Here is a 27,150-nt window from a genome sequence, read left to right on the forward strand (position 1 = left end):
ACACAGAGACAGAGAGACGTACGTTGTTTTGTGACGTCTACATCGGGAATATTCAATCAATCCCACATTATTTTCTTCTTTTTTCTTATAGTATTCTTCGCCACCTTCCCAAGAAGACGAAGCCGCTCTCTGTAAGCTCTCTGTAAGCTCTCTCGTTCATGATTTGTTTGGATTTTTTTTATAATCGAGAATCAAAGTGAGTGAGTGAAGATCCTGTGATTTTAGAATCTGAGTCAGATTTTGTTTGGTTCTGTAATCGCTTACTGTATTGTTTATAGTTGACCTTTGTAGTTTCCAGTCTTCGTTATTGTTCCCAAATCTTAAATTTGAGGAAGTGATTTTGATGATGGAGGTGTTTCATTAAACAGGACAAGTTTTCATTTTGAGGTTTGAGAAGAAAAAAAAAATGGAGATAACAAACGTGATGGAATATGAGAAGATCGCGAAGGAGAAATTACCGAAGATGGTTTATGATTATTATGCATCTGGTGCAGAGGATCAATGGACTCTTCAGGAGAATCGCAACGCTTTCTCCAGGATCCTGTAAGCGAAAACGAATTATAACAACTAAGGAATTAATCTCCCTTTGATTGTTTTATATGTGGGAGAATTTATAACTGTTTTCTTGTGTTTGAAACAGATTTAGGCCTCGAATACTCATCGATGTAAGCGAGATTGATGTGAGCACAACGGTTTTAGGGTTTAACATTTCTATGCCAATCATGATTGCTCCTACAGCAATGCAGAAAATGGCTCACCCTGATGGTAAAGTCTTTTAGAGTTATCTTGTGAAGAAAAGAAGATTTTTAGCTTAGTGTAACGTTTTCTGATAAAAAGGTCTTAGCTTTTGGAGTTTAACATGTATATATATGCATTCTCATTTCTCTTTACTTAGAGAATACTCGTTCTCACTATGTGAAAATGGTTTATTTTCGTTGCAGGCGAGCTTGCAACTGCGAGAGCTACTTCTGCTGCTGGAACAATCATGGTTTAACTCTCACCTTACTTGATATCTCCTCTGTTCATTATATTTACTTTTGAGGCTCTTTTGGATTATTTCGTAAATGAAACTTTGATATTTTTCAGACTTTATCTTCATGGGCTACTTGTAGTGTTGAGGAAGTTGCTTCCACAGGGCCTGGGATCCGCTTTTTCCAACTCTATGTAAGTTTCAGAAGATCTCCTACTACTTCTTTTGGTCTGGCTTGGATTTCAAATGTGGTTTTGTTAATTCTCTTGAGTCAGGTTTACAAGGACAGAAATGTGGTTAGACAGCTAGTGAAACGAGCTGAAGAAGCTGGATTCAAAGCGATTGCTCTTACAGTAGATACCCCGAGGCTTGGACGCAGAGAATCTGACATCAAAAACAGGTTATGAAATTTCACTCCATGCAAAAACAAAATTTTTGTGAGGTCTTTTGCTTATATGCTTGATGGATATTATCTTTGCAGATTTGCTCTTCCTCGAGGTCTTACGTTGAAGAACTTCGAAGGGTTGGATCTTGGGAAAATCGACAAGGTCAGTGGCACAGTGATAAACACAAATGGATCTAAAAGCTCAATACTTTAAAAATCTTTTCTTTTTGTTTTCTGTCGATAATTGCAGACCGATGACTCAGGGCTAGCTTCATATGTTGCTGGTCAAGTTGATCAATCACTAAGCTGGAAGGTCAGAATCTGTAGCAAGATTTTCGCTTGTTTCGTCCGCGAGATTCAGAAACATAATAACTCGCTTCTTTTCACTGTCTTTTCTCTTCTTCCAGGATATAAAGTGGCTCCAATCTATCACAAGCTTGCCAATTCTTGTTAAGGGTGTTATTACAGCAGAGGATGGTAATAATCTGCATCAGCCTTTTACTTTAAAATTTCCATAATGTTAAAGAAGATTCATCTGATCATTCTAAATTGTGCAGCAAGAATCGCCGTTGAATATGGAGCTGCAGGGATCATAGTTTCTAATCACGGAGCTCGACAGCTCGATTATGTCCCTGCAACTATAATGGCCCTCGAAGAGGTTAAGCAACCGTTATGAATAGAGCCTTCAGCTTTTTTTTCTTTCTATTTTGTAATTCGAATTTGATTCGACTGTGCTAACTCAAATTGCAGGTGGTTAAGGCCGTGGAGGGCCGGATTCCGGTTTTTCTTGACGGTGGGGTTCGCCGTGGAACCGATGTCTTTAAAGCATTAGCTCTTGGCGCTTCAGGTGTCTTTGTAAGTACATTGATCACACACTCTTTAGCTCTTGTCATTTCCCCTGTTTCCTCTCTGTTTTTTTTTTTTTTTTTTTTAAAATCGATTCTCTAATAACTTCCAGTTTCACTAAAATAACTCCGATTGTCTCTCCCTGACTTTTACCACTTTTTCACATTGTGCGCCAAACTTTTAAATTTGTCCAAATAAAACCAAGAAAATGACTATATCATATTGCTAGCATATGAGTACTCTCACACGATCGATCATATGATAATCCACACGACATGTTAACTGATTAGGTCGGGAGGCCGAGCTTGTTCTCGCTTGCAGCAGACGGGGAGGCGGGAGTGAGGAAGATGCTGCAAATGCTAAGAGACGAGTTCGAGCTGACAATGGCACTAAGTGGCTGCCGTTCGCTGAGAGAGATCAGTCGAAACCACATCAAGACCGATTGGGACTTTCCTCATTACTTCCCGGCCAAGCTATAGCTAATAACTTATTCACTTCTTTTGATAGTGTCATCAAAGAGAATGAAAAGAGAGATAGATTGATGTTTGAATTTATAATTCAATAATGTATTTCCCATCCAAATTTAAAAATCGATTGAGTTAAAGAAAATTGCATTTGAGAATTCAGTTATATAGCATTTGAATATTGAGATCAACATATCTATTTTCTTTTAACCGTTTAAGGAAACACTAAATAGTATAAACTTTTTCTACTGTTTGGTTGGTACTTAGTACCCTTAATAATTTTCTTGGAGGCTTTGGCCTTTAATCATCACGTTTCCAATATTTGATTTCCCAAACGAATTTGTCGTAGCATAGCACAGCAAGAGTGACGTGTGCGATAAGCAATGGTATTAGAGACTCATCCTGAGTGATTTAGGAGAAGAAAAGTTTACCATTGGGCTTTTTGACTTGGAAAAAGACTTAAAAACAACGAGAATTAATTTATATGACATCAAAATCATAAACACACAATAGTTTAAGGAATTATCAACTATTGAAGTCTATAATTCAAACATTCGTGTACTGTCACAGGTTGGGATTTTATGTTAGCAAGAAGTTTCTGAGTGCATTTTCAGATTAAGATCAAATATCACCAAAGACGTTTATACAATAGAAAATTACATTTGGAGAACACACACATACATATTCTTCATAAACACTCGAAGAGATAAGGTCTCTTCAACGGGCATTTCTTTTGGGATTAATTGCTTGGACGGAACATTTCCATGAACCACTCGTGTTTTTGGGTGAAGAAGATATGTCCAATCACAAATCCGCAGAACACACCAGGTGCATAGGCTATGGCCGCTGCTATCCAACTAATCACTTGTTGTTCTTCTGGCTCCGACAAATCCTCGGTTTCTTGTGGTGTAGGATCAGGGACATGAGTTTCTCCGCATATGTCTTCGAGACCGTTGAGTCTGGGGTTGTCCATGAATGCAGAACAATTCTGCCTTTGAAACTGTGTGCCTTTTGGTATTGGACCTTGGAGATTGTTATGTGAGAAGTTCATGGTCGACAGAAAGGAGAGGCTTCCAAGATCTGGAGGAATCTGACCTGACAGCTGATTCCGAGATAGGTCTAGTGCCTCGAGATTTTTCAAATTTGCCAACGATTGAGGTATGTTGCTTGTGAATGCGTTACCTGACAAGTTGAGAAGACGCAATCCCTTGAGCAGTCCAATGGATTTCGGGATTTCTCCAACAAAATTGTTTCCCGAAAAGTCAATAGCTCTGAAGTCTTTTAAAATCTGCTCAAATTTCGTATCGACTCCTTTATTCACCATTTCCATCGAAGGAAGGTAGTAACCACCAGAAAACCCGGGATTTTCCATGTACATGCCAGTAGAGATGTCTTTGGATAATGTGGTCATTTCACGCCAGTTGGAGAAATAGAAAGGCGGCAAAGTTCCATTGAGGTCGTTATGTGAAATATCAATGACCTTTAAACTTTGAAACCCAATGGATACATTGGGATGATCATACAACGGCCCGTAGAATTCATTTGATCGTATGATCAAGACATTTAACGACGGCAGAGAACTCAACCAAGATGGAAACTTGTCTTTGAATCGGTTGCTTCTCACATTTAAAATTTCCAAATAACGTGAGTTGATCAATGATTCTGGAAGCTTTCCCTCAAACTTGTTGCCGCTAACGTCAACTCTTATTAGTCTGGTAGCATTGACAAATATCTCTGGAAGAAGAATTCCACTGAAATCGTTGTTTTGCATATTTAGCGTTCGAAGATCAACAACAATATTCTTAAAACATTGAGGAATGGAGCCGTTGAAGCTATTGTTGGACAAATCCAAAAGATCTAACGATCTAAGCTTGCAGATCCAAGAGGGTAATGGTCCTCGGAAAGAATTCGAACTAAGATCCAACAATATGATTTGTGTTAAATCGGAAACTTCAAATGATTTTGCAAAACTTTTGAAAGAATTGCCAGAAAGCATCGATGCCGACAAGCCCGCTAACCAACCTGGTATTTCACCTTCCAACTTATTGTTGGAAAGATCAAGACTTTTGAGTTTGACTATATTTGATCTAGGGATTGGCCCAACTAAATTGTTGTGGCTAAGATCAAGAATTTCGAGGTTGACTAACTTTGACAAAAATGTGGGGACTGACCCAGTGAAACTGTTGCTACCAAGAAATAAATGTTCAAGATTGGAAAATTTTGAAATGGATTTGGGGATAGGGCCATCGAATTTGTTGTGAGAAAGGTATAGACCCTGAAGCTTAGAGGACGAAGATGTATTACTAAATTCTATTGGTCCCTTGAACTGGTTTCTCGTCAAAACAACCCATGTTAACGAAGGATTCATGAACAATGATGTAGGAAAAGACCCGGAAAATGAGTTTCCACCCACATAAAATTCCTCTAAGTTATGGAATCTACTCATGTCACGTGGAAGCGTGGATTCGAATTGATTTTCTGAGATGTCTAAATAGGACAGTTTCGTTAAATTGGCAAATGAAACAGGAATATTCCCACTGAACTTGTTACTGCTAAGGCTCAGGTACCTTAGTTGGGTTAGGTTTCCGACTAAAGCCATAACTTCACCTACTAAATAATTTTCCGAAAGGTCAAGATGTGTGAGATGGGAAAGGTTTCCTAATGAAGAAGGAATCTCTCCATAGAGATAGCAGTTTGCAAGAGTGAGGTTACGAAGATGATGGAGTTTGAAAAGACCACTATTTGGGTTCAAAGAGTTGTTGAAAGGGGAGAAACTAAGGTCAAGTGAAATAACCTCGCCAGATTTAGCATCACACGTGACACCCCTCCAAAAACAGCAATCACTAGTCTTGTTCCATGAACTTAAATATGGACTTGAGTTGGATTCATTTACTGGAAACTCGTGTTTGAAATCCAGAAGAGCATCCCTCTGGTCATGACGGCAATAGTGGAGCATGGGAGAAGCAAGAGTGTGTAGGAAGAGGGAAACCAAGAAGAAGAAGGAATACAAGGTAGCAATACCAGAAAAACAATAAGATTGGTTTGAAATCATCATTACCCTCTTCTTTTTTTTCTTTTGTGTTTGCGTTGAAGTGATAGGTTTTTAATGATTACGGCTTACGCAGTTATTTATAAAACCAAAACACACACAAAAAAAAAATTCTTCTAATCCTCTCTAGCATCAGATGATTTGTGCCTCAAATGTATATAATATTAGACCGAAGCCGTGATTGACTGGCTCGGGTGGTCGGATTCTTTTTTCTTTCTTTTCTTTCTTTTGTGTTTGTGTGGAAGTGGTAGGTTATTCAATGATTGTGGCTTACGCGATTTTTTTTTAAAAAGATTATAAAAACTCAATTTGTCTTGTTTTTGGCAAGTCTTGCGCCAAGTCGTCTTATTCCGTGTATATTGGTTGACTCAAAATTTTCCATATATAATCATATATTAATTTTTTCTAATTATGTTTTTATTGTAATGCTCAAAATGATGCCTCTCTATAGGGAAGACTAAATTTTTTAAAAGGGTTTATATATAAAAAAGAACTTGATGCGCAGGTTTTCAAGAACTAACCCAAGTTTAATTACTCTAGTTGGAGTTCGACTGAGTTAGGCTCTTTGGGACTATAAAGGTGGAGCTTTTGCATCAGTGGCCAAGAAAGATAATTTCTCTTGTTGTGATTTTGAAAGGTGAGAAAGATTCACTAGATTTTGAGTAAAAGAAAATTGCATGAGAATTCAGTGAAAGTTTTTAAATATTGAGATCTAAATATCTATTTACTTTTTACCGTTTGAAAAAATACATAGTATGTACTCTTCTGCTGTTTGGTTAGTACCCTTATTTATTTGCGTGAATGCTTTGGCCTTGAGTCCTCCAATATTTAATTTCATCCTCAAAACAACCCCTCACTATTCCAATCTTTAATTTCTCATTCGAATCTGCTGTAGCATAGCATATCATGAGTGACGTGTGTGAGAAGCAAGAGTGTTAAAGACTTTAATCCTCTGTGATGTAGGAGAAGAAAAGTTTCCATTGGTCTTTTTTACTTAAAATTTTTTCGTAAGGATAAGACTTTAAAAACGACGTGAATCCATGGTTCTCATGAAAGAGTCCAAAAATCATAATCACCAAAAGAATATAGCATTCCAGATAACTAACCATTGGTATAGTTTGATGAATTAATCTGATTATACATTAACTATGGACTCTATGATTTGGTCGACTATGGTGAGTTTGATCACGAGAAGATCGTCATGAGGATGCACAACTCCGTACGCCTCCGATTTCTCGAAGACAATCGATTAATAATTCAAACATTCATACTCTCACAGGTTGTGATTTGTGTAGGAAGAAGTTTTTGAATGCATTTTCAATTTAAGACACCAAAGAAAACTATTACAAAACCATAAAATAGAAAATAACGTTTGGAGAACACACACATGATCACCACATAAATATGCTTCATAAACACTCGAAGAGAGATTGTATTCAACGGGCACTTCTTCTAGGATTGCTTCTACGGAACTTTTCCATGAACCACTCGTGTTTTGGTGTGAAGAATATATGTCCAATCACAAATCCGCAGAACACACCAGGTCCATAGGCTATCGCTGCTGCTATCCAACTAATCACTTGTTGGTCTTCTGGCTCCGACAAATCCTCGGTTTCTTGTGGTTTTGGATCAGGGACATGAGTTGGTCCACATATATCTTCGAGACCGTAGAGTTTAGGGTTGTACATAAATGAAGAACAATTTTGCCTATGAAACTGTGTGCCTTGTGGTATAGGACCTTGGAGATTGTTGTGGGAGAAGTTCATGGACGACAGAAAGGAGAGGCTGCCAAGATCTGGAGGAATCTGACCTGACAACTGATTCCCGGGATAGGTCTAGTGCCTCGAGCTTAGTCAGATTTGCCAATGATTGAGGTATGTTGCTTGTGAATGCGTTACCTGACAAGTTGAGAAGACGCAGTTCCTTGAGCAATCCAATGGATTTCGGGATTTCTCCAACAAAATTGTTTCCTGAAAAGTCAATAGCTCTGAAATCATTTCGGATCTTCTCAAATATCGTATCAACTCCTTTATTCACCATTTCCATAGTAAGATGGAATATAATGCCATCACCCATGTATTCTTCCACTCTTTCACTTAACATGGTCATTTCACGCCAGCTGGAAAAATAGAAAGGCGGCAAAGTTCCATTGAGGTCATTATGTGATATATCGATGATTATTAAACTTGGAAACCCAATGGACACATGGGGATCATACACCGGCCCGTAGAATTCGTTTGATCGTAGGAACATGACTTTTAATGACGGCAGAGAACCCAACCAAGATGGAAACTTGTCTTTGAATCGGTTGCTTTCCACATTCAAAAATTCCAAATAACGGCAGTTGATCAACGATTCTGGGAGTTTTCCCTCCAACTGATTGCCGCTGATGTCAAGGTAACTTAACCAGGTAGCATCATTGACGAATAGATCTGGAGGAAGAATTCCACTGAGATTGTTGTTTTGCAACTTGAGCACTTCGAGACCTCCAACAATTGTACTCCTCAAACATTGAGGGATGGAGCCGCTGAAGCTATTGTTGGACAGATCCAAAGCAGCGACCCTTGATGATGTTGTAATCTTGCAGATCCAATGGGGTAATGGTCCTCGGAAAGAATTTGAACTTAAATCTAACATTGATATAACTCTAGAGGAAACTTGAAATGATTTTCCAAAACTGCTGAAAGAGTTGTGGGAAAGCACCACCTCCCCCAGCTTTCCTATCCAGCTTGGTATTTCGCCTTCCAACTTATTGTTGTTAAGATAAATTGAATCCGTTGTGAATAAATTTGATGTGAATCCTCGGAAAGAATTTGAACTAATATCCAAGGCCTTGAATTGTGTTAATTTGGAAATTTCAAACGATTTTCCAAAGCTGGTGAAGGAGTTGCGAGAAAGTATCAACTCCGACACGTTCGATAACCAACCCGGTATATCACCTTCCAACTTATTGTCGGAAAGATCAAGAAACTCGAGTTTGATTAAATTTAAACTGGGGATTGGCCCAACTAAGTTGTTGCCATTAAGATATAAAAATTTAAGATTGGGAAATTTTGATATGGATTTGGGGATAGGGCCATCGAATTTGTTTTGATGTAGGTATAGATACTGAAGGTTAGAGGACGAAGAAGATGAATTACTGAATTCTATAGGTCCCTTAAACTGGTTTCTCCCTAAATCAACCCATGTTAATGAAGGAATCATGAACAAAGATGTAGGAAAAGGCCCAAATAATGAGTTTCCACCCACACCAAAATACTCCAAGTTGTGGAATCCACTCATGTCAGGTGGAAGCGTGGATTCTAATTGACTTCCTTGAATGTCAAACCTGGCTAGTTTCGTTAAATTGGCAAATGAAACAGGAATATTCCCACTGAACTGGTTATAGCCAAGGATTAGGGATCTTAGTTGGGTTAGGTTTCCCACCAAATGCAGAACTTCACCTACTAAATCATTTCCCGAAAGGTCAAGATGTATGAGGTGAGAAAGGTTTCGTAATGAAGAAGGAATCTCTCCATGGAGATGGCAACTCATAGCAGTTAGTTGACGAAGATGATGGAGTTTGAAAAGACCACTATTTGGTTTCAAAGAGTTGTTGAGAGAGGTGAAACTAAGGTCAAGTGAAATCACCTTGCCAGATTTAGCATCACACATGACACCCTCCCAAAAACAGCAATCAATACTGGTGTTCCATGAACTTAAAGATCGATATGAGTTGGATTCATTTACCGGAAACTCGTGTTTGAACTCCAAAAGAGCATCCCTCTGGTCATGACGGCAAGAGTGGAGCATAGAAGAAGCAAGAGTGAGTAGAACGAGAGAAACCAAGAAGAAGATATACAAGGTAACAATTCCAGAAAAGCAATAAGATTGGCTTGTAATCATCATTACGTTTTTTTTTCTTTCTTTCTTTTGTGTTTTTGTGCAAGTGATAGATGTTTAATTATGATTATGGATTATGCAGATAATAAAAAAGAAAACAAAAACTCTATTTGTCTTGACTTTGATAAGTCTTGCCTCAAGTCGTCGGATTCCATTGATTTTTGTTAACGGTGGGGTTCGCCGTGGAACAGACGTCTTTAAATCACTGGCTCATAGCGCTTGATGTGTCTTTGAAAGTTTCATTCACCACACACTCAACTTTCGTAATTTTCCCCTCTCTTTATTTTCAACTAGATGATTACCCGTGCAAATGCACAGAATTTTTTTTATATTTTTTAAAATATTTTTAAGTTTTTTGTAACTTAAATAAACTCAATTCAGAATTTTCTTTTTTAGATTTGTAAAAAAAAAAAAAAAGTTGTTATTTAGTTCTTTTAAAAATAAATTTTTATTAGTTTCTTTTTAGCTATTATTTTGTCTTCAAAGAAGCTAATCAAACACATATTATACTAAACAAAATATAGAGTTGATAATCCAACAAATACTAAGTATAAAATATCAACTTATGGTTATAAACTCAAGAGGCATATCCTATAAATAAATAGATAAATTTATTCGGATTTTCCTATTTTAATTGGTAAAGTCTTTCACAAACTCTTCTGAAATCAAAAATGAATATAATGGAGTTCTAACTATGATATCCCAAATTGTATTAAACCCATGACCACTTTTCTTCACCAAGTTTTTAGTATGAAATCACTATAGATCTCACGTTGGAGATAATCTTCTATGCTAAATCTTTCACTTGAATTTAATCGCTAACTTTAATATTCGTTAACTAAAGCGAATTTAAAAACTATCAGCCCAAATTTTTTCAAAGTGACGTCTTATGGTTCCATAGTTCCATATGCTAAATCTTAAGAACACTTGCATGCTTGAAAAGATTATCGAGGCTTTGATCACATAATTTCATCCTCTTAACATCTGTTTTACTTTTTGGGATGCTTTATGTAGAAGTAGAAAACTTTGGTACAGAAAATTGGCATATAAACCCAAATCTACAACTTTAGACAAAGAAACATATAAAAATTGAAAACAAATTAAAAATCCAAATCTTACAATTATGAAATTTGTCTGAAAAGACTATAGAATACGAAAAAATAATTTAAAAATCCAATCTCTACAGTTATGGGATTTTTATTTTATTTAAATTTGTTTCCAAAATAGTTACTTACTTCCATGATTTTAGTTGTATTATTTCTAATTAATAAGATTTATCAGTCCCTTCATTTGGTTACAAATTTTGGTTTTTACGTCTAAAGTTGCGAAGTTTTATGCATAAGAGAAACGTATTGGTAAATTTTACAATTACTTCCCAATAATTTGTTGCATGAGAGAAATACGACTTTTTACAAAACAAAAATTCCTTAGTCATATTAGTCATTACAACTAAAATTTTTTTTTTCTTTAAATATGTTGTATTCATCTTCTTGACTCCTTTTAAAGAGATATTATTTGGACTTTTGAGCATACAAATAAGTTTGATTACAACAGAACAAAGATTTGTCAAGATTTAAAATCTGAAGGCAACATACAAACTAAAAAGATTTGTAATCCAAATGTAGGCTATAAACAAAGAGATGATCATTCACTTTTAGTTCCATAACTTTATGTTGTTGACTTCCTGATATTCATTAAGCTTTTCAGAGATTATGCAATTGATCTTTTTTTGTTTTCTCAAATTACATTTGATTTTTTGTTGGACTTTGATTTTTTGTTGGACTATCTTTATCAATAATTAATAGAATAAGAAGAAGTAATAATATATTCTCTCTCACTAAAATCAAAGGAGAAGAATTTTAACAAAAAAAAAAAAGAAGATAAGAAGTTTATTGTTCCTAAAAGTTTTTTGTATTGTATTTAATGATTTAGGATTTTGGTGTTTTCTAAACAAATTAAAAATCAATAAAAAAATTTTTGGTTTAATTTGGGCTCCCTTTGCAAATGAACACTCTCGCCGATCAATTTTTGTTATTACTACTGAATATTTGGTGCCTTTTCAGAACAACTTGGATGAACCTTTTCGAACGTTTTGGTTTTCTCAATCTAGTCCTCTGTTTTTTTTTTAAACTCTTTTGCTCTGTTTTTGAATTTTTTTTTTTTTTTTGCTTTGTCTCAATTCTATTAGCTCAGGTTTAACCGTCCCAAATCTTAGTGTTCGGATCCTGTAAATATTTTAATTTGTTGATTCAATGAAATTCTCACATTTCAACAACAACAAAAAAAAACATACACATGCTAGACCAAAACCCCATAATCACACACTATCTTTCCAGTAGATTCATATTTTTTAAATTAATTTAGGTTCAATTTCCTACATAAAATTTATTTATAAAATGGAACAGGGAACGCCAAAAGTATCTCTTTCAAGCATTGAAGTTGAAATTTAGCCATAGTAAAAAGAAACTGAAGTAGGAGCCTCCCACAGGGTTTAACAATTAATAATTTTATAAGACACACAGCTGAAGTTGATAATCAAATATTTGTTTTCACAGACGCAAATTTCATTTACCACAGCAATTAATTAAAAGTTAGTTTACACGTGAGGGTTGCTTAAGAAGAAAGTTACATATATCCTATTGCTACATATGAGTACTCTCACACGATCAACCATATGATAATCCACACGAAATGTTAACTGAGTACTTGTTCGATTAGGTTGGGAGGCCGAGCTTGTTCTCGCTTGCAGCGGACGGAGAGGCTGGAGTGAGGAAGATGCTGCAAATCGAAACCACATCAAGACCGATTGGGACTTTCCTCATTACATCCCGGCCAAGCTATAGCTAAAAACTAATTCACTTCTTTTGATAGTGTCATCAAAGAGAATGAAAAGAGAGATAGATTGATGTTTGAATTTATAATTTAATAATGTATTTTTCCCATCCAACTTTAAAATCGAAAATTTCCATTTGAGTAAAAGAAAATTGCATATGGGAATTCAGTGATGACTATTTAAATATTTATTTTTATATACATACCATATATACTTCTCTACTGTTTGGTTAGCACCCTTAGTCATTTATTTGGATTTGAGTCCTGTAAGAGTGACGTGTGTGATAAGCAAGAGTTTACCATTGATTTAGGAGAATAAAAATTTACCATTTGCGCTTTTGGACTTGGAAAGTTTTCGTAGAGAGATTTAAAATAACGTGAATTGTAATTCGTTTCCATGAAAGACTTAAAGCTTTCCAGAGGATAAGGAATTAACCCGATACATCGATCAACTATGGAGTCTATAATTCAAACATTTGTGAATGCATTTTGAATTATTACAAAACCTTAAAATAGAAAATTACATTTGGAGATCAACACACACATACATATTCTCCATAAACACTGACAATAGACTAAAAGAGAAGGTGTTCAACGGGCACTTCTTCTGGGATTGCTTCGAGGGAACATTTCCATGAACCAATCGTGTTTATGTGTAAAGAAGATATGTCCAATCACAAATCCGCAGAACACACCAGGTCCATAGGCTATGGCCGCTGCTATCCAACTAATCACTTGTTGTTCTTCTGGCTCCAACAAATCCTCGGTTTCTTGTGGTTTAGGATTCAGGACATGAGTTTGTCCGCATATATCTTCGAGACCGTAGAGTTTGGGGTTGTCCATGAATGCTGAACAATTTTGCCTTTGAAACTGTGTGCCTTTTGGTATTGGACCTTCGAAATTGTTATGTGAGAAGTTCATGGTCGACAGAAAGGAGAGGCTTCCAAGATCTGGAGGAATCTGACCTGACAGCTGATTCCGAGATAGGTCTAGTGCCTCGAGCTTTGTCAGTTTTGTCAATGATTGAGGTATATTGCTTGCGAACGCGTTACCTGACAAGTTGAGAAGATGCAATTCCCTCAACAACCCAATGGATTTTGGAATTTCTCCAAAAATATTGTTTCCCGAAAAGTCAATAGCTCTAAAGTCTTTTCTGATTAGGTCAAATTTCGTATCAACACCTTTATTCACCATTTCCATCGAAAGACGGTAGAAATCACCAAATCCGGGATCTCCCATGTACATGCTACCATCTTCTTCGGATGATATGGTCATTTCACGCCAGGTCCAGAAATAGAAAGGTGGCAAAGTTCCAGTGAAGTCATTATGTGATATATCAATGACTTTTAAACTTTGAAACCCAATGGACACATGAGGATCATACACCGGCCCGTAGAACTTGTTTGATCGTAGGATCAAGACATGTAATGACGTCATAGAACTCAACCAAGATGGAAACTTGTCCTTGAATCTGTTGCCTTTGACATTCAAAAGTTGCAAAGATTCACAGTTGATCAATGATTCTGGAAGCTTTCCCTCCAACTTGTTGCCGCTAACGTCAACTAGAGCTAGCTTGGTAGCATTGGCAAATATCTCTGAAGGAATAATTCCACTGAAATCATTGTTCCGCAAACTTAGCTCTCTGAGACCAACAAGAGTGTTCTTAAAACATTGAGGGATGGAGCCGTTGAAGCTATTGTTAGACAAATCCAAGAGATCTAACGGTCTAAGCTTGCAGATCCAAGAAGGTAATGGTCCTCGAAAAGAATTTGAACTAAGACCCAACCACTCGATATAACTTAGATCGGAAACTTCAAATGATTTTGCAAAACTGTTGAAAGAATTGCGAGAAAGCATCAATGTCGACACGCCCGCTAACCAACCGGGAATCTCACCTTCCAACTTATTGTCGGAAAGATCAAGAAACTCGAGTTTAACTAAATTTGATCTAGGGATTGGTCCAGTAAAATCGTTGTGGCTAAGATCAAGCATAACCATATTGACTAACTTTGGTATAAATGTGGAGATTGACCCAGTGAAGTTATTGCCACTAAGATATAAACTTTCAAGATTGGGAAATTTTGATATGGATTTGGGAATAGGGCCATAGAATTTGTTTTGAGAAAGGTATAGAGACTGAAGCTTAGAGGAAGAAGATGTGTTACTGAACTCTATAGGTCCTTTGAACTGGTTTCCGCTCAAAGTAACCCATGTTAACGAAGGAATCATGAACAAAGATGTAGGAAAAGGCCCGGAAAATGAGTTTCCACCCTCATCAAAATACTCCAAGTTGTGGAATCTACTCATGTCACGTGGAAGCGTGGATTCAAAATGATTATTGGCAATGTTTAAGACGGACAAACTGGTTAAATTTTCTAGTATAAGAGGGAAATCCACACACGTGAACTGGTTGCCTGAGATGTATAAATGGGACAGTTTCGTTAAGTTGGCAAATGAAACAGGAATATTCCCACTGAGTTTGTTATTGCTAAGGCTTAGGTATCTTAGTTGGGTTAGGTTTCCGACTAAAGCCATAACTTCACCAACTAAATCATTATCCGAAAGGTCAAGATGTGTGAGATGGGAAAGGTTTCCTAATGAAGAAGGAATCTCTCCGTAGAGATTGCAACCTACAAGACTTAGGTAACGAAGATGATGGAGTTTGAAAAGACCACTATTTGGTTTCAAAGAGTTGTTGAGAGAGGTGAAACTAAGGTCAAGTGAAATCACCTTGCCAGATTTAGCATCGCACTTGACACCCTCCCAAAAACAGCAATCACTAGTCTTGTTCCATGAACTTAAAGATGGACTTGAGTTGGATTTATTTACCGGTAACTCGTGTTTGAATTCCAGAAGAGCATCTCTCTGGCCATGACCGCAAAATTGGAGCAAAGGAGAAGCAAGAGTGTGTAGGAAGAGGGAAACCAAGAAGAAGAAATACAAGGTAACAATACCAGACAAGCAATAAGATTGTCTTGGAATTATCATCATTTCTCTTTCTTTTTTTCCCTCTTTCTTTTATGTATTTGTGGAAGTGATAGGTTTTTATGATTATTGCTTATGCGGCTATTTATAAGAAAATAAAAAAAACAAAAAATTCTATTTGTCCTTATATTGGCAAGTCTTGCCTTATGCAGTGATTTATTAAAAAAAAAAACAAAAAAACTCAATTTGCTTTGACTTTGGTTAGTGGATTCCGTGACGTGTTTAAAGCATTGGCTGTTGGGGCGCTTCACATGTCTTTGTAAGTTCATTCAACACACACTCTTTAGCTCTTGTAATTTCCCCTCTCTTTCGTTTTCAAATCGATCCCTTAATTACACCAACCGGAGTCAACCATTATCGCATAGTTCAATTAATTAAAATTGTGGCGGCTCTTTTTCTTCTAGAAAAAGAGGAGGTGAAGAACCAGTTTTTCAAGTGATTAAGTCAAGAACAAATTCTGTTTATAAAGAATAACTCTCTTTATTATGTTTAGAAAATTTCTCAAAACTAAATACCAAAATATGTATCTCTCATTGATGCAACTTCATCAATGACTTACATATATATAGTGTTAGGACAACTTCCCTAAACACCTTTTCCTTTTTCTATTAGAACTAGATAACTCTTAATCTAATAAGGAAATATTCCAAAACCCTATCTAATTAACTTAACCGACTTGTTAAGCAATATAGGCTTTGGCCTTGATGTCGATGCTTACTCAACATTCTCCCTCTTAAGCTTCGACTTGATCTTGGACATGTCTTGAACTCCTATTAAGCTTCTCATTTCGTTGAACTTGATCTTCGCCAGAGCCTTAGTAAGAATGTCGGCCTTCTGCTCAACTCCCGGCACATGCTCCACATCGACTAACTCCTTCTCAATGCACTCTCGTATAAAATGGTAGCGTTTATGAATATGCTTGCTCTTACCATGAAATACTGGGTTCTTGGTGAGCGCCATTGCTGACTTGTTGTCGACCTTGATGACAATATGCTCAGTCTTCCACCCTGTGATCTCGCTCAAAAGTTCTTGAAGCCAAATAGCTTGTTTAGCCGCCTCTGTTGCTGCCATGAACTCAGCTTCGCACGAAGACAGAGCCATTGTGTCCTGCTTCTGCGAACACCAAGTGATTGGTGAGGAACCAAAGTAGAAAATATGTCCGGTGGTGCTTCTTCCATCATCTGGATCCACATTGTGACTGCTGTCACTAAAACCAACGATCTTCTTTGGTACCGTAGACTTCAAGCCAAACGTGACTGTCCCTTTAAGATACCGTAGAATGGGCTTCATGATGTTGCCATGCGACTTGCGAGGACTCTGCATATACCTGCTAGCAACTCCAACAGAAAAAGCCAAGTCTGGTCGCGTGTGTAACAGATACCTTAAGCACCCTACATTCCTTCTATAACACGTAGGATCGATCTCTTCTTCTTCTTGAGCCTTTGAAACCTTTAATCCGAATTCCATTGGTATTAAAGTCGGATTGCAGGTCTCTAAGCCCGCCTCTGCTAAGATCCTTCGTGCATAGCCTTCTTGCTTGATTTTGATTCCATCCTTCCCTTGATGAACCTCGATGCCAAGGTAATAAGTCAGCATTCCAAGGTCTGACATCTCGAACTTAGTTGCCATTCCTGTCTTGAATTCACTTATAACCTTCAGAGTGTTGCCTGTGACAAACAAATCATCCACATATATAGCAACAATCAATAATGATCCTCCCTCTTCTCTGCGATACACTGAACTTTCCTTGGAGTATCTTATGAACTTCATTCCTTTCAGGATTTGATCTAACTTCGTGTTCCAAGCTCGAGGAGCTTACCTTAGACCGTATAAAGCTTTTGAAAGCTTGTATACCTTCTGTTCTTGCCCTTTTATCTCAAATCCTTCAGGCTGTTCAACATAGACGTCTTCTTTTAATTCTCCATGTAAGAATGTTGTCTTCACGTCTAAGTGATGAATCTCTCATCCATGTGATGCTGCCAATACTATCAACAGTCTTATGGTTTCTAATCTTGCAACTGGTGCAAATACCTCATCAAAATCGATGCCTGATTCTTGTACATATCCTTTAGCCACAAGTCTCGCCTTATACTTGTAGATAGTACCATCTGCATTCTTCTTGATCTTAAAAACCCACTTGAGACCAATGATCTTTGCCTCCCTTGGTTTGTCGATTAAAAACCATGTCTTGTTTTTGTTGATAGACTCTATCTCCTCTCTACATGCTTGCCTCCACTTTAATGAACCTTTCGCGTCCTTAAAGTTCCTTGGCTCATCATCTATTGAGAGTAGCAGTCTCTCACACTCAATCGCTGCTTGTAAGACATAGTCATCCAGATACCCTGGCTTGCGTATCGGACGAGATGATCTTCGAAGCGGCTGCTCTGTATCAGCTTCGTTAGGTGGATCTTCTTCTGCATTATGATCTGCTTCAGGTTCGTTGGTGTCGCTCGACACTGCTGATGGTGTCGCTCGACACTCTTGTTCATTAGTGTCGCTCGACACTGCTGTTGGTGTCGCTTGACGCTCTTCAATTCCTTTACCTTCAGCATCATAACCGATTACTGCAGGTCCTTCTCCTGCATCAATAACTTCACCACATCTCATCTGAAACATCCCTGGATCCTTTCCTGATCCGTCTCTTGGCTTGTTCCAGTTCCAGCTTGCCTTTTCATCGAAAACCACATCTCGGCTCACTACAATTCTCCTTGTCTCTGGATTATAGAGTCTGTACGCCTTAGATCCTGGCTCAATCCCAAGGTGTACGAGCATCTGTGACCTATCATCCAACTTCTTAAGATTTGCAGCTTCCACCTTTGAGTATGCAAGACACCCAAATACTCGTAGATGCCCTAAACTTGGTTTCTTCTCTCGCAAGCATTCATAAGGAGTCATGTTCTTAAGAGCTCTTGTAGGTACTCTGTTGATTACATATGTGGCGTGTCGAACTGCTTCTCCCCACAAGTAGTTAGGTACCTTCATAGCCTTAAGACTGATCCTAGTCATCTCCATTAGGGTTCGGTTTCTCCTCTCTACAACACCGTTTTGTTGTGGTGTGTAGGGAGCTGTGAGATGCCTCTTGATCCCCTTTGATTCGCAGAACTCATAGAACTCCCTTGAGGTAAACTCTCCTCCTCTGTCTGTTCTAAGAGTCAATACTGCTCTTCCAAGCTCCTTTTAAACTAGCTCCTTGAACACCTTGAACTTCCCAAACGCCTCACTCTTCTCCTTTAACAAGATCGACCACATGTATCTTGTAAAGTCATCTATGATAACAAATATGTATTTGTTACCTGCGATGGTTGGTGGCGAAATCGGACCACACAGATCTGCGTGTAGAAGTTCCAATGATCTTGAAGCTCTGAACATTGTTGTCTTAGGGAAACCTTGTCGAGTCTGTTTTCCGACTAAACATGACTCACACAATCCTTTTTCATCTCGAATCTCTGGTAGATCATAGGCCATCTCCTGTTGTGACATAGCTTTCATGGTCTTAAAGCTTATATGTCCCAACCTTGCATGCCATCTCCAAGTCTCATCCTCTATCCTTGTGTTTAGACATATCGGCTTTCCAATCTTCAGGTTGACTTTGTAAAGTCTGTTGGGCGACCGTATGACCTTCACCAAGAGTCTTTCACTTGGGTCATGGAGAGTCAAGTAATCCTGCCTCATTCTAACATCACATCCGGCTTCAGTAGCTTGCCCCAGACTCAGAATATTGCTCTTCAGTTCGGGTATATAGTAGATATCTGATACGAGTTTCTGCTCATCTGTTTTGCTTTGAAACAGAATCGATCCTTTTCCAGCTATTCCCACGCACGAGCCATCTCCAAACTTCACTTTGCTCCTTATGTTTTCGTTGAGCTCAGAGAAGAATGCCTTGTTGCCCGTCATGTGATTACTTGCTCCATTATCTAGATACCAAAGTCCTTCTTCACCTCCTTTGTTTTCATAGTTCTTTGGTATTAGATTCTCCTCATTCAAAAACACCAGCTCATGCATATAAAGTGCTTCATCAGCTTCTTCTGTCTCCACTTTATTTGCCTCCTGTGTCTTTTGTGGTCGATCAGGACAGGAAGATGCAAAGTGTCCAGCTTTATCACATCGATAACAAATCACCTTGGACCGATCCTTCTTGTCTTTTGGTTGGTTCTGATTTGTTGATCGATCTTGAGAGCTAGACCCTCCTCTGCCTCGTCCTCTGTTTCCTCTGCCTCCTCTGCCACGTCATCTCCCTCTCGAAATGGAACTACTTTGCTCCGAGTTTGCGTATAGCAGCTTCCCTTGCGTATCTCCTTGATTCTCCTCATCGCGAATCCTTTCCTCATACGCCTTAAGCCTTCCTACTATATCTTCGTAACTCGTCGTCTTTAGATCCAACACTTGCTCGAGAGAGGCGATGATGTGAATGAACTTGCTCCTTGGCAAACTGTTGAGAAACTTCGTCACAAGCTTCGATTCATCGATGGTTTGCCCTAGAGAAGCCGATTTTGAGGCTAGCTCATATAACTTCCCTGCGAAGTCATCTATCTTGTCCGACTCGTTCATCTTGATCCTCTCGAAATCGGACATTAGGGTTTGAAGCCTTGCTTCCTTGACACGATCAGCTCCTAGGTTGCGTGATTTGATCGCATCCCATATCCCTTTAGGAGATCCTTGTTCGCCGACTTGCAAAATAAGAACTTCCGGGATAGATTGAAAGAGAAGCCATGTTGCGATATCATTCTTGTTGGAATCGGTTGAACCAGGTTCGATCGTCTCCCACACCTTATGGATTCGCAGTAGAACTCTCATCCTCATAGCCCACACCGTGTAATTTGTCGCGGTTAACATAGGACATTGGATCGCAGAAGGAACGCTCTCCTTCGCGTTAGGGTTAGGGTTTGCAACGATATCTCCCATGCTTGGATATATCGCAGGTCTCAAGCTTCGCCTTAAGCTCTGATACAAATTCAAGTGATTAAGTCAAGAACAAACTCTGTTTATAAAGAATAACTCTCTTTATTATGTTTAGAAAATATCTCAAAACTAAACACCAAAGTATGTATCTCTCATTGATGCAACTTCATCAATGACTTACATATATATAGTGTTAGGACAATTTTCCTAAACATCTTTTCCTTTTTCTATTAGAACTAGATAACTCCTAATCTAATAAGGAAATATTCCAAAACTCTATTTAATTAACTTAACCGACTTGTTAAGCAATATGGGCTTTGGTCTTAATGTCGATGCTTACTCAACAGTTTTGCTTGGAATCATCATCATTACCCTTTCTGTTTTTCCTCCTTTCTTTTATGTATTTGTGGAAGTGATAGGCAAAGGAAAGCAAAAAACTCAATTTGTCTTGACTTTGGCAAGTCTTGCCCTATGCAGCTACTTATTAAAAAAAAAAAACTTAATTTACCTTGACTTTGGTAAGTCTTGCCTCTAACTCGACGGATTCCGTTGGTTTTTCTTGACGGAGAGGGGTTCCCCGTTAAACCGTCGTCACACATCTTTAGTTTTTGTAATTTTCCCCTCTCTTTGTCTTCAATTCGATCCCTTAACTTCCAATTCAACTAAAATAACTCTGATCACATTTCCATGAATTTCAACCTTTTCATATTTTGTGCCCCAAACTTTTGATTTTATTTCAAACTAAACGCATATTATCGGCCTCTGCTTCTTTATTTAGTTTTTTCTTTTTGTTTAATGTGGGTTTCCTTTGCATTTGAGCACTCTCGCTGGTCAAATCCACACGACACCTTTGTTTACACTCTTTTGATCCGAAGTCATCCTTTCCTTATACTTTCCAATTCTACATGAATAACCCTGATGCCTCTCCCAGACTTTTATCACTTATTCACATTGTGTCTAAAACTTTTTAACTTATCAAAATGAACCCAAGCAAATGACCATATCTCAATGCTGCATATGAGTATTCTCACCCGATTATATGATAATCCACAGGGCATGTAACTGATTACTTGTTTGTTAAGGTCGGGAGGCCAGAGCCCGAGCTTGTTCTCGCTTGCAGTGAGGAAGATGCTGCAAATGCTAAGAGACGAGTTTGAGCTGACAATGGCACTAAGTGGCTGCCGTTCGCTGAGAGAGATCAGTCGAAACCACATCAAGACCGATTAAGATTTTCCTCATTACATCCCGGCCAAGCTATAGCTAAAAACTTATTCACTTCTTTTGATTGTCATAGAGAATGAAAAGAGAGATAGATGGATGTTTGAATTTATTATTTAATAATGTATTTTTCCCATTTAACTTTAAAATCGAAAATTTCCATTTGAGTAAAAGAAAATTGCATATGGGAATTCAGTTATACTATTTAAATACTAAAGTCAAAAGTCTTATTTACTTTTTACCGTTTTAAAAATATGCATAATACAATATTTCTAGTATCTTACTCTCCTACTGTTTGGTTGGTTAATAGAATTTAATGTTATATGTTTTTTTTGCGATTTTGTTTACGTGTTTGTGTTTTTTTTTTTTTTTTGTTTACGTGTAAAAAGTGCGTATTATCTTACGAGAAGACATTTTACAAATTCTAGATGCAAAGTGTACGTATACATATAAATTAAACAATAAATACAAAAAAGTTTGATGATATAACTAAATGGTTCGTAGTAATCTGCATATACTCGTAGGAAGTATGGAAGCTGGTCCTATGTAGATTTGAATTACCAAATTTCGTCATCATGAAATGGGAAACTCTCATTAACTGGCTATCTAATTTATCTCAAGACGCATCCAAAACGTTAAAGTTTGGTGACACCGGGCCCGGTTCTTGCCATGTGCAAGAAATGCAAATACACTGGATCCACACATTTTTTTGGGAAGTGGGTTTTTATATTTAGGGCTTTAATACTAAATTTGCTTAAGAGCATCCACAACGCAGAGATACCTTTTGATCTCTTATTTATTTTGTTTAATATTAAAAGTGTCACGTGTCTAAGAAGAAACGTTTCTACCAGTCCTCATTTAAGAAACATCTTCAGCCTTTTTCTCTTCTACATTCATTTTTTTAATCAAAAAAATTATTAGAAACTCTTGTGGAGACTGCGTTGCGGATGGTCATTATATACCTACAAGATTAGAACTGGAGTATATATTTTAAAATTGCACAGGGTCTATCATTAAAATGAGTCGAACCTGGGTGACACAAGCAACAAGCTTTTTACCTAAAGTTAAGGAACGAAAGGCTACACAACAGCTACTCCACAGCGGCTTTAGCTCTATTTAAACTTATCTACCACAAGATAAGAGGAGCACACTTATTGCACGCCGGTCCTTGAAATATATATTCACATATTATCCCAAAAAAATCTGATGTAAATAGAGTATATACTCAAAATTGTATTTTAGAGACAATCACAATACTTCATACCAGTACTTATAACATAAGGTTTCTATAAAGATATCTATATAATCGCCAAGATTTTATCTTCTAAATATAATATTTGATAATATCACATTAATTTTTTGTTACTTTCATTTAGTATAGCAACATATTGTATAGAATTCAAAGAAGTTTAAGAACACAGATTTGTAAAAGAATAATTCTCTTTTATTAACCTTTAGAAAAATCACTAAAAACTAAAAGCTCTCAAATCTTTCTCTGTGAACTCATAAGTGTTTGCAACAACTCTGCAACTCCTTATATAGAGAATGGATTAGCTAACTCCTAATTCAAATAGATAAACAAATTTCCTTTTAGATAACTCCTAAATTTCTTTTTAGATAACTCCTAAATTTCTTTTTCTAATCCTAACCTTCTAGAAACACACTTTGATTAGGATTAGGAAACTTGCACTTCAAGTTTCTTTCAAGCTTATTCCAACAATCTCCCCCTTAAGCTTGAAATCTTCCTTAGAGAAATCTTCAACACCAAAATTGAGAGTTCCACGCAAATTCCTCAAAACCTGCTTCAATGCTGCTCCATGCGACTCCTCCATGATTACTTTATATAAACAATTCTTTGATCTGTTTGCCTTCATAAGGAGTCTTCCATCTTGATCATGTAATATCAGTTAATCTCCTCTCATCCGAACATCACATCCAGCCTTTGTTGCTTGTCCCAAACTGATAATATTACTCTTTAAATCTGGTATGAAATAGACATTAGCAAGCACTTTTTTCCCTCCATCTTTACTGACAAAGAGGATCGATCCTTTCCCCTTTATGTCTATCTGAGAGTCATCGCCGAATCTTACTTCTCTTGTGACCGTCTCGTCAATCTTTGAAAAGTAATTTCAGTTTCCAGTCATATGGTTACTAGCACCATTATCCAAATACCAAACATTGTCTCCTTCACGGTTTTTTTCAAATTCGTTTGGCTTCACCCTTTTCTCATTCAGATACACCACCTCGTGCATCATGAGTCGTTCAGCTTCATGTGTGTCATCAACGTCGTCGTCTTCCTGAGTCTCTTGAAGTTTGAGAAGTCTGTCAGGGCAATTAGAAGCGTAATGCCCTGTTTTGTCGCATCGATAGCATGTTATCTCTGACAAATCTCTGGATCCATTGAATCGTCCACGACCTCGTCCTCTACTATAGAAGCGTCCTCCTCGACCTCTGCCTCTATTCTCTCCACTGTAGTCACGATTTTCCTGAGGTTTCATGTTTGCATACATGAGCTTGCTTTGATCATCTTGCGTTTCTTCTTCTTCTTCTTCTCGAATACGTTCTTCGTAGGCTTTTAGTCTTCCGACTATGTCTTCGAAGCTTGTGGTGTTCAAGTCTAACACCTGCTCAAGTGAAGCAACCATGTGTATATATTTCTTTCTCGGAAGACTTTTGAGAAACTTCTTGACAATCTTCGGTTCCTCAATAGTCGTTCCTAAAGCAGCCGACCTTGAGCAGATTTCGGACAATTTTCCACTAAAATCATCTATCGTCTCTGTGTCCTTCATCTTGATGTTGTCAAACTCGGCCATTAGAGTCTGCAACCTTGCCTCTCGCACCATTTCTGCTCCTACATGTCTTGATTTGATTGCATCCCATACCTTTTTCGCCGTGTCTAACTTTTCTACCTGTAGAATGAGCGTCTCAGGTACTGATTGAAAGATCAGGGCCATAGCAACATCGTTCTTCTCACCATCGGCCGCCTCTGTTTCAACAGTCTCCCAGACCTTGTGTACTCTGAGCAAAACCCTCATCCGCATGGCCCATACGGTATAGTTAGTTGAGTTTAACATAGGCGATGGATTGAGGAAGTATTCAGTGCTTTTGTACGAGTACTAGGAACGATATCCCCCCATATCTTGAGCAACAACCTGAAGCTCTGCTACCAATTATAGAATTCAAAGAAGTTTAAGAACACAGATTTGTAAAAGAATAACTCTCTTTTATTAACCTTTAGAAAAATCACTCAAAAATTAAAGGCTCTCAAATCTCTCTCTCTCAACTCATAAGTGTTTGCAACAACTCTGCAACTCCTTATATAGAGAATGAATTAGCTAACTCCTAATTCCAATAGATAAACAAATTTCCTTTTAGTAGGGCTGGGCATATTAACCGGACCCGAAAACCCGCCCCGGAACCGACCCGATAAACATGGTTCGGATCGAATTGTTTTGTCGACCCGTGGGTAACGGTTTGGATCCGGTTATATAGTTAGACCCGATAGTGTACCCGAAGTTTCCTCTTTTGATTCGATTTTCCCCAAATTTCTCTCGATTTTCTCTGCATTTTCCAAATTCAATCCATCCGAGAATATTGCTGAATCTTCCCACCTCACCGACGATCTCGCAACACAATCTACTTCCCAATATCATCTCGATCGATTGAATTATAAAAGCAAACCCTATTTCCAAGCCCCAACTACAAAACTGGAATCCCTAGCTGCCTTCTCTTCGCAATATCCATCTCCTTCAACTGCATCGTCGAGAAATAACTCTGAGGTAAATCTCCTTCAATTGATTCACGTTTCAGTCGTCTCTTTCTGTGTGAGGTTGGTGTTCTTTCACGTTTTTGGCTTGATGTTTTGCTAACTTGTCGACTGAATGTGATCATTTGAGGTTTTGTTAACTTGTATGAATGTCAACCGCTGATATTATTGCACAAACATATATAGCAGATGATAGACACTTCTAAATGAACTTAAGAACTCAAGTAAGTTGATGTTGGTTTTGTTTGGTGATTGCTTCATTGTGTTCTGTTCTATGATACATTAGTGATATAGTTACTTAGCTGAACTGCTGAAGCTTTAGAGATTGATCTGTTGAAGTTGAACTTTGAAACTTGTATGAAATTTCAGTTAAAACGTTTATTGATTTATTGTTCTAAACTTTCGTAGATGGCCTCTTCTGAAAACCCACCGAGCACTGATATTCCAATGCATGATATTGACGATGTCCTTGATGACACAGATGAAGATGTTGAAACTCCTTGTACTCGGAAGACAGGCAAGAGGAAAGAGTCTGCTTCTAAATGTTCTGGTTCTAAGGGTACAAAGAAGACAAGATCGAAGATGTGGGAACACTACACCAGGCAGAAGAACAATTATGATAAATGTAATTGTAACTACTGTGGCCGTGAAATGTCATGTCCAACCAAGTCAGGGACTTCTAGTCTGAAGAAGCACATCGTTTTTGGTCGCAAGTCATACCGAGCATGGAAGGCTGCAAACAAAGACATGAACCAGACAGTGTTATCTCCTACCGGTGAAGATGGGAAGCTGGGTTTAAGTAAAGTCTATGAACTTGTCTTTAGAGAGGCTTCATCTGAGATGCTTGTTTTAGGGGAGTTGCCATTAGCGTTCATAGAGAGTGTTGCTTGGAGGCATTTCACTTTGAAATGTAAACTGCACACTCCTCAGTCCCGGAGAACAGCTACAAGAGATATTGTGGCAATGTATGTTGCACGAAAGGAGAAAATGAAGAAGATTCTTTGGGAGAACAAGCAGAGACTATCGCTGACAACAGATATATGGACTGATCCATATACTAGTACGAGTTACATGGTGGTTACAGCCCATTTTATTGATGCATCTTGGAGATTAAGGAATATGATCATAGGGTTCAAGAACGTTTCTGATCATACAGGATCAACGATTTGCAATGTTCTGCTGGAGGTTTTGGCTGAGTGGGAGATTAAAAGAGTGTTTACAATTACTGTGGACAATGCAACAGCTAACAGATCGGCAATGAGGAGATTCAAGGAAGCATTTATGCAACAAGGCGATGATGCATTGGTTCTTAACGGTAAGTACCTGCATCTAAGGTGTGCAACACATATTTTGAACCTTATCGTGAAGGATGGTTTGGAAGAAGAAGATGATAGTATTGTTGCTATTATGAATGCAATTCATTATGTCCGATCTTCTACAAACAGAGTTAAGTTTTTTGAGTTTCAAGTAGAGACAGGAAAGATGACTAGAGGAAGCTTGCCTTTAGACGTGAAGACCAGATGGAATTCTACTTGTCTCATGCTGGAACAGGCTTTAAAGTTCAGGTTGGCTTTTGAGATGATGGAGGCTGAAGACAAACCTTATGGTTACCACTTTCTGGAACAAGAGAAGGAAAAAAAAACGGATTGGACCACCAACTACAAGCAATTGGGATAAAGTTGACAGGTTGGTCCAATTCCTTGTTATTTTCTACAAATCTACTTTGATTCTATTAGCTTCTACATCTGTGGCTGCACACAAAGTTTATAATGAAATAGTCACTATCACGTCAAACATTAGTGCTATTAGTACTTCTCCTGTAGCCGATGAGTCTTTAAAGAGTAAAGCTTTAGC

At 37.8% G+C, this 27,150-nt stretch overlaps 4 protein-coding genes and 1 pseudogene across 7 annotated transcripts; 1 reads left to right on the plus strand and 4 right to left on the minus strand.

Annotated features, from left to right (window-relative positions):
- Positions 1 to 91: 91 nt before the first annotated feature.
- On the plus strand, positions 92 to 2,875 carry LOC18031096 (peroxisomal (S)-2-hydroxy-acid oxidase GLO5). Of its 3 annotated transcripts, none has more exons than XM_006414053.2 (12): positions 92 to 131; positions 369 to 543; positions 641 to 765; positions 942 to 988; positions 1,087 to 1,164; positions 1,246 to 1,370; positions 1,452 to 1,518; positions 1,606 to 1,668; positions 1,763 to 1,832; positions 1,913 to 2,013; positions 2,106 to 2,210; positions 2,492 to 2,875. In XM_006414053.2, exons 2-12 carry the CDS (start codon positions 407 to 409, stop codon positions 2,678 to 2,680), a joined length of 1,107 nt encoding a protein of 368 aa, XP_006414116.1. In that variant the 5' UTR covers positions 92 to 131; positions 369 to 406; the 3' UTR covers positions 2,681 to 2,875. The 3 variants fall into 3 exon arrangements, with proteins under 3 accessions (XP_006414116.1, XP_024005469.1, XP_024005470.1); XM_024149701.1 differs by having other exon boundaries at positions 112 to 142; XM_024149702.1 differs by lacking the exon at positions 92 to 131 and having other exon boundaries at positions 432 to 547.
- A 517-nt stretch (positions 2,876 to 3,392) lies between these two features.
- LOC18031097 (receptor like protein 30) lies at positions 3,393 to 5,717 on the minus strand. The gene has a single exon (XM_006414054.2). The coding sequence runs from the start codon at positions 5,715 to 5,717 to the stop codon at positions 3,405 to 3,407; it is 2,313 nt and encodes a 770-aa protein (XP_006414117.2). The 3' UTR covers positions 3,393 to 3,404.
- Positions 5,718 to 7,001: 1,284 nt separating this feature from the next.
- Positions 7,002 to 9,641, minus strand: LOC18031098 (annotated as a pseudogene).
- A 3,210-nt stretch (positions 9,642 to 12,851) lies between these two features.
- On the minus strand, positions 12,852 to 15,429 carry LOC18031099 (receptor like protein 30). Of its 2 annotated transcripts, XM_024149700.1 has the most exons (2): positions 13,610 to 15,429; positions 12,852 to 13,480 (listed from the first exon to the last, which is right to left on the minus strand). In XM_024149700.1, exons 1-2 carry the CDS (start codon positions 15,417 to 15,419, stop codon positions 13,020 to 13,022), a joined length of 2,271 nt encoding a protein of 756 aa, XP_024005468.1. In that variant the 5' UTR covers positions 15,420 to 15,429; the 3' UTR covers positions 12,852 to 13,019. The 2 variants fall into 2 exon arrangements, with proteins under 2 accessions (XP_024005468.1, XP_024005467.1); XM_024149699.1 differs by having other exon boundaries at positions 12,852 to 15,429.
- An 8,230-nt stretch (positions 15,430 to 23,659) lies between these two features.
- LOC112081928 lies at positions 23,660 to 24,571 on the minus strand. The gene has a single exon (XM_024148988.1). The coding sequence runs from the start codon at positions 24,569 to 24,571 to the stop codon at positions 23,660 to 23,662; it is 912 nt and encodes a 303-aa protein (XP_024004756.1).
- Between the last annotated feature and the right edge of the window lie 2,579 nt (positions 24,572 to 27,150).

This window comes from Eutrema salsugineum, unplaced genomic scaffold, assembly GCF_000478725.1.
Source record: "Eutrema salsugineum unplaced genomic scaffold, Eutsalg1_0 scaffold_1, whole genome shotgun sequence".
Classification (NCBI taxonomy): Eukaryota; Viridiplantae; Streptophyta; class Magnoliopsida; order Brassicales; family Brassicaceae; genus Eutrema; species Eutrema salsugineum.

Coding starts and splice junctions, on each gene's coding strand:
- LOC112081928 (XM_024148988.1), bottom strand. CDS start 24,571: ATGCGGATGAGGGTTTTGCTCAGAGTACACAAGGTCTGGGAGACTGTT.
- LOC18031096 (XM_006414053.2), top strand. CDS start 407: ATGGAGATAACAAACGTGATGGAATATGAGAAGATCGCGAAGGAGAAA. Junction 766..941: donor GAAAATGGCTCACCCTGATG/GTAAAGTCTTTT, acceptor TTTTCGTTGCAG/GCGAGCTTGCAACTGCGAGA. Junction 2,211..2,491: donor TTGGCGCTTCAGGTGTCTTT/GTAAGTACATTG, acceptor TTAACTGATTAG/GTCGGGAGGCCGAGCTTGTT.
- LOC18031099 (XM_024149699.1), bottom strand. CDS start 15,419: ATGATGATAATTCCAAGACAATCTTATTGCTTGTCTGGTATTGTTACC.
- LOC18031097 (XM_006414054.2), bottom strand. CDS start 5,717: ATGATTTCAAACCAATCTTATTGTTTTTCTGGTATTGCTACCTTGTAT.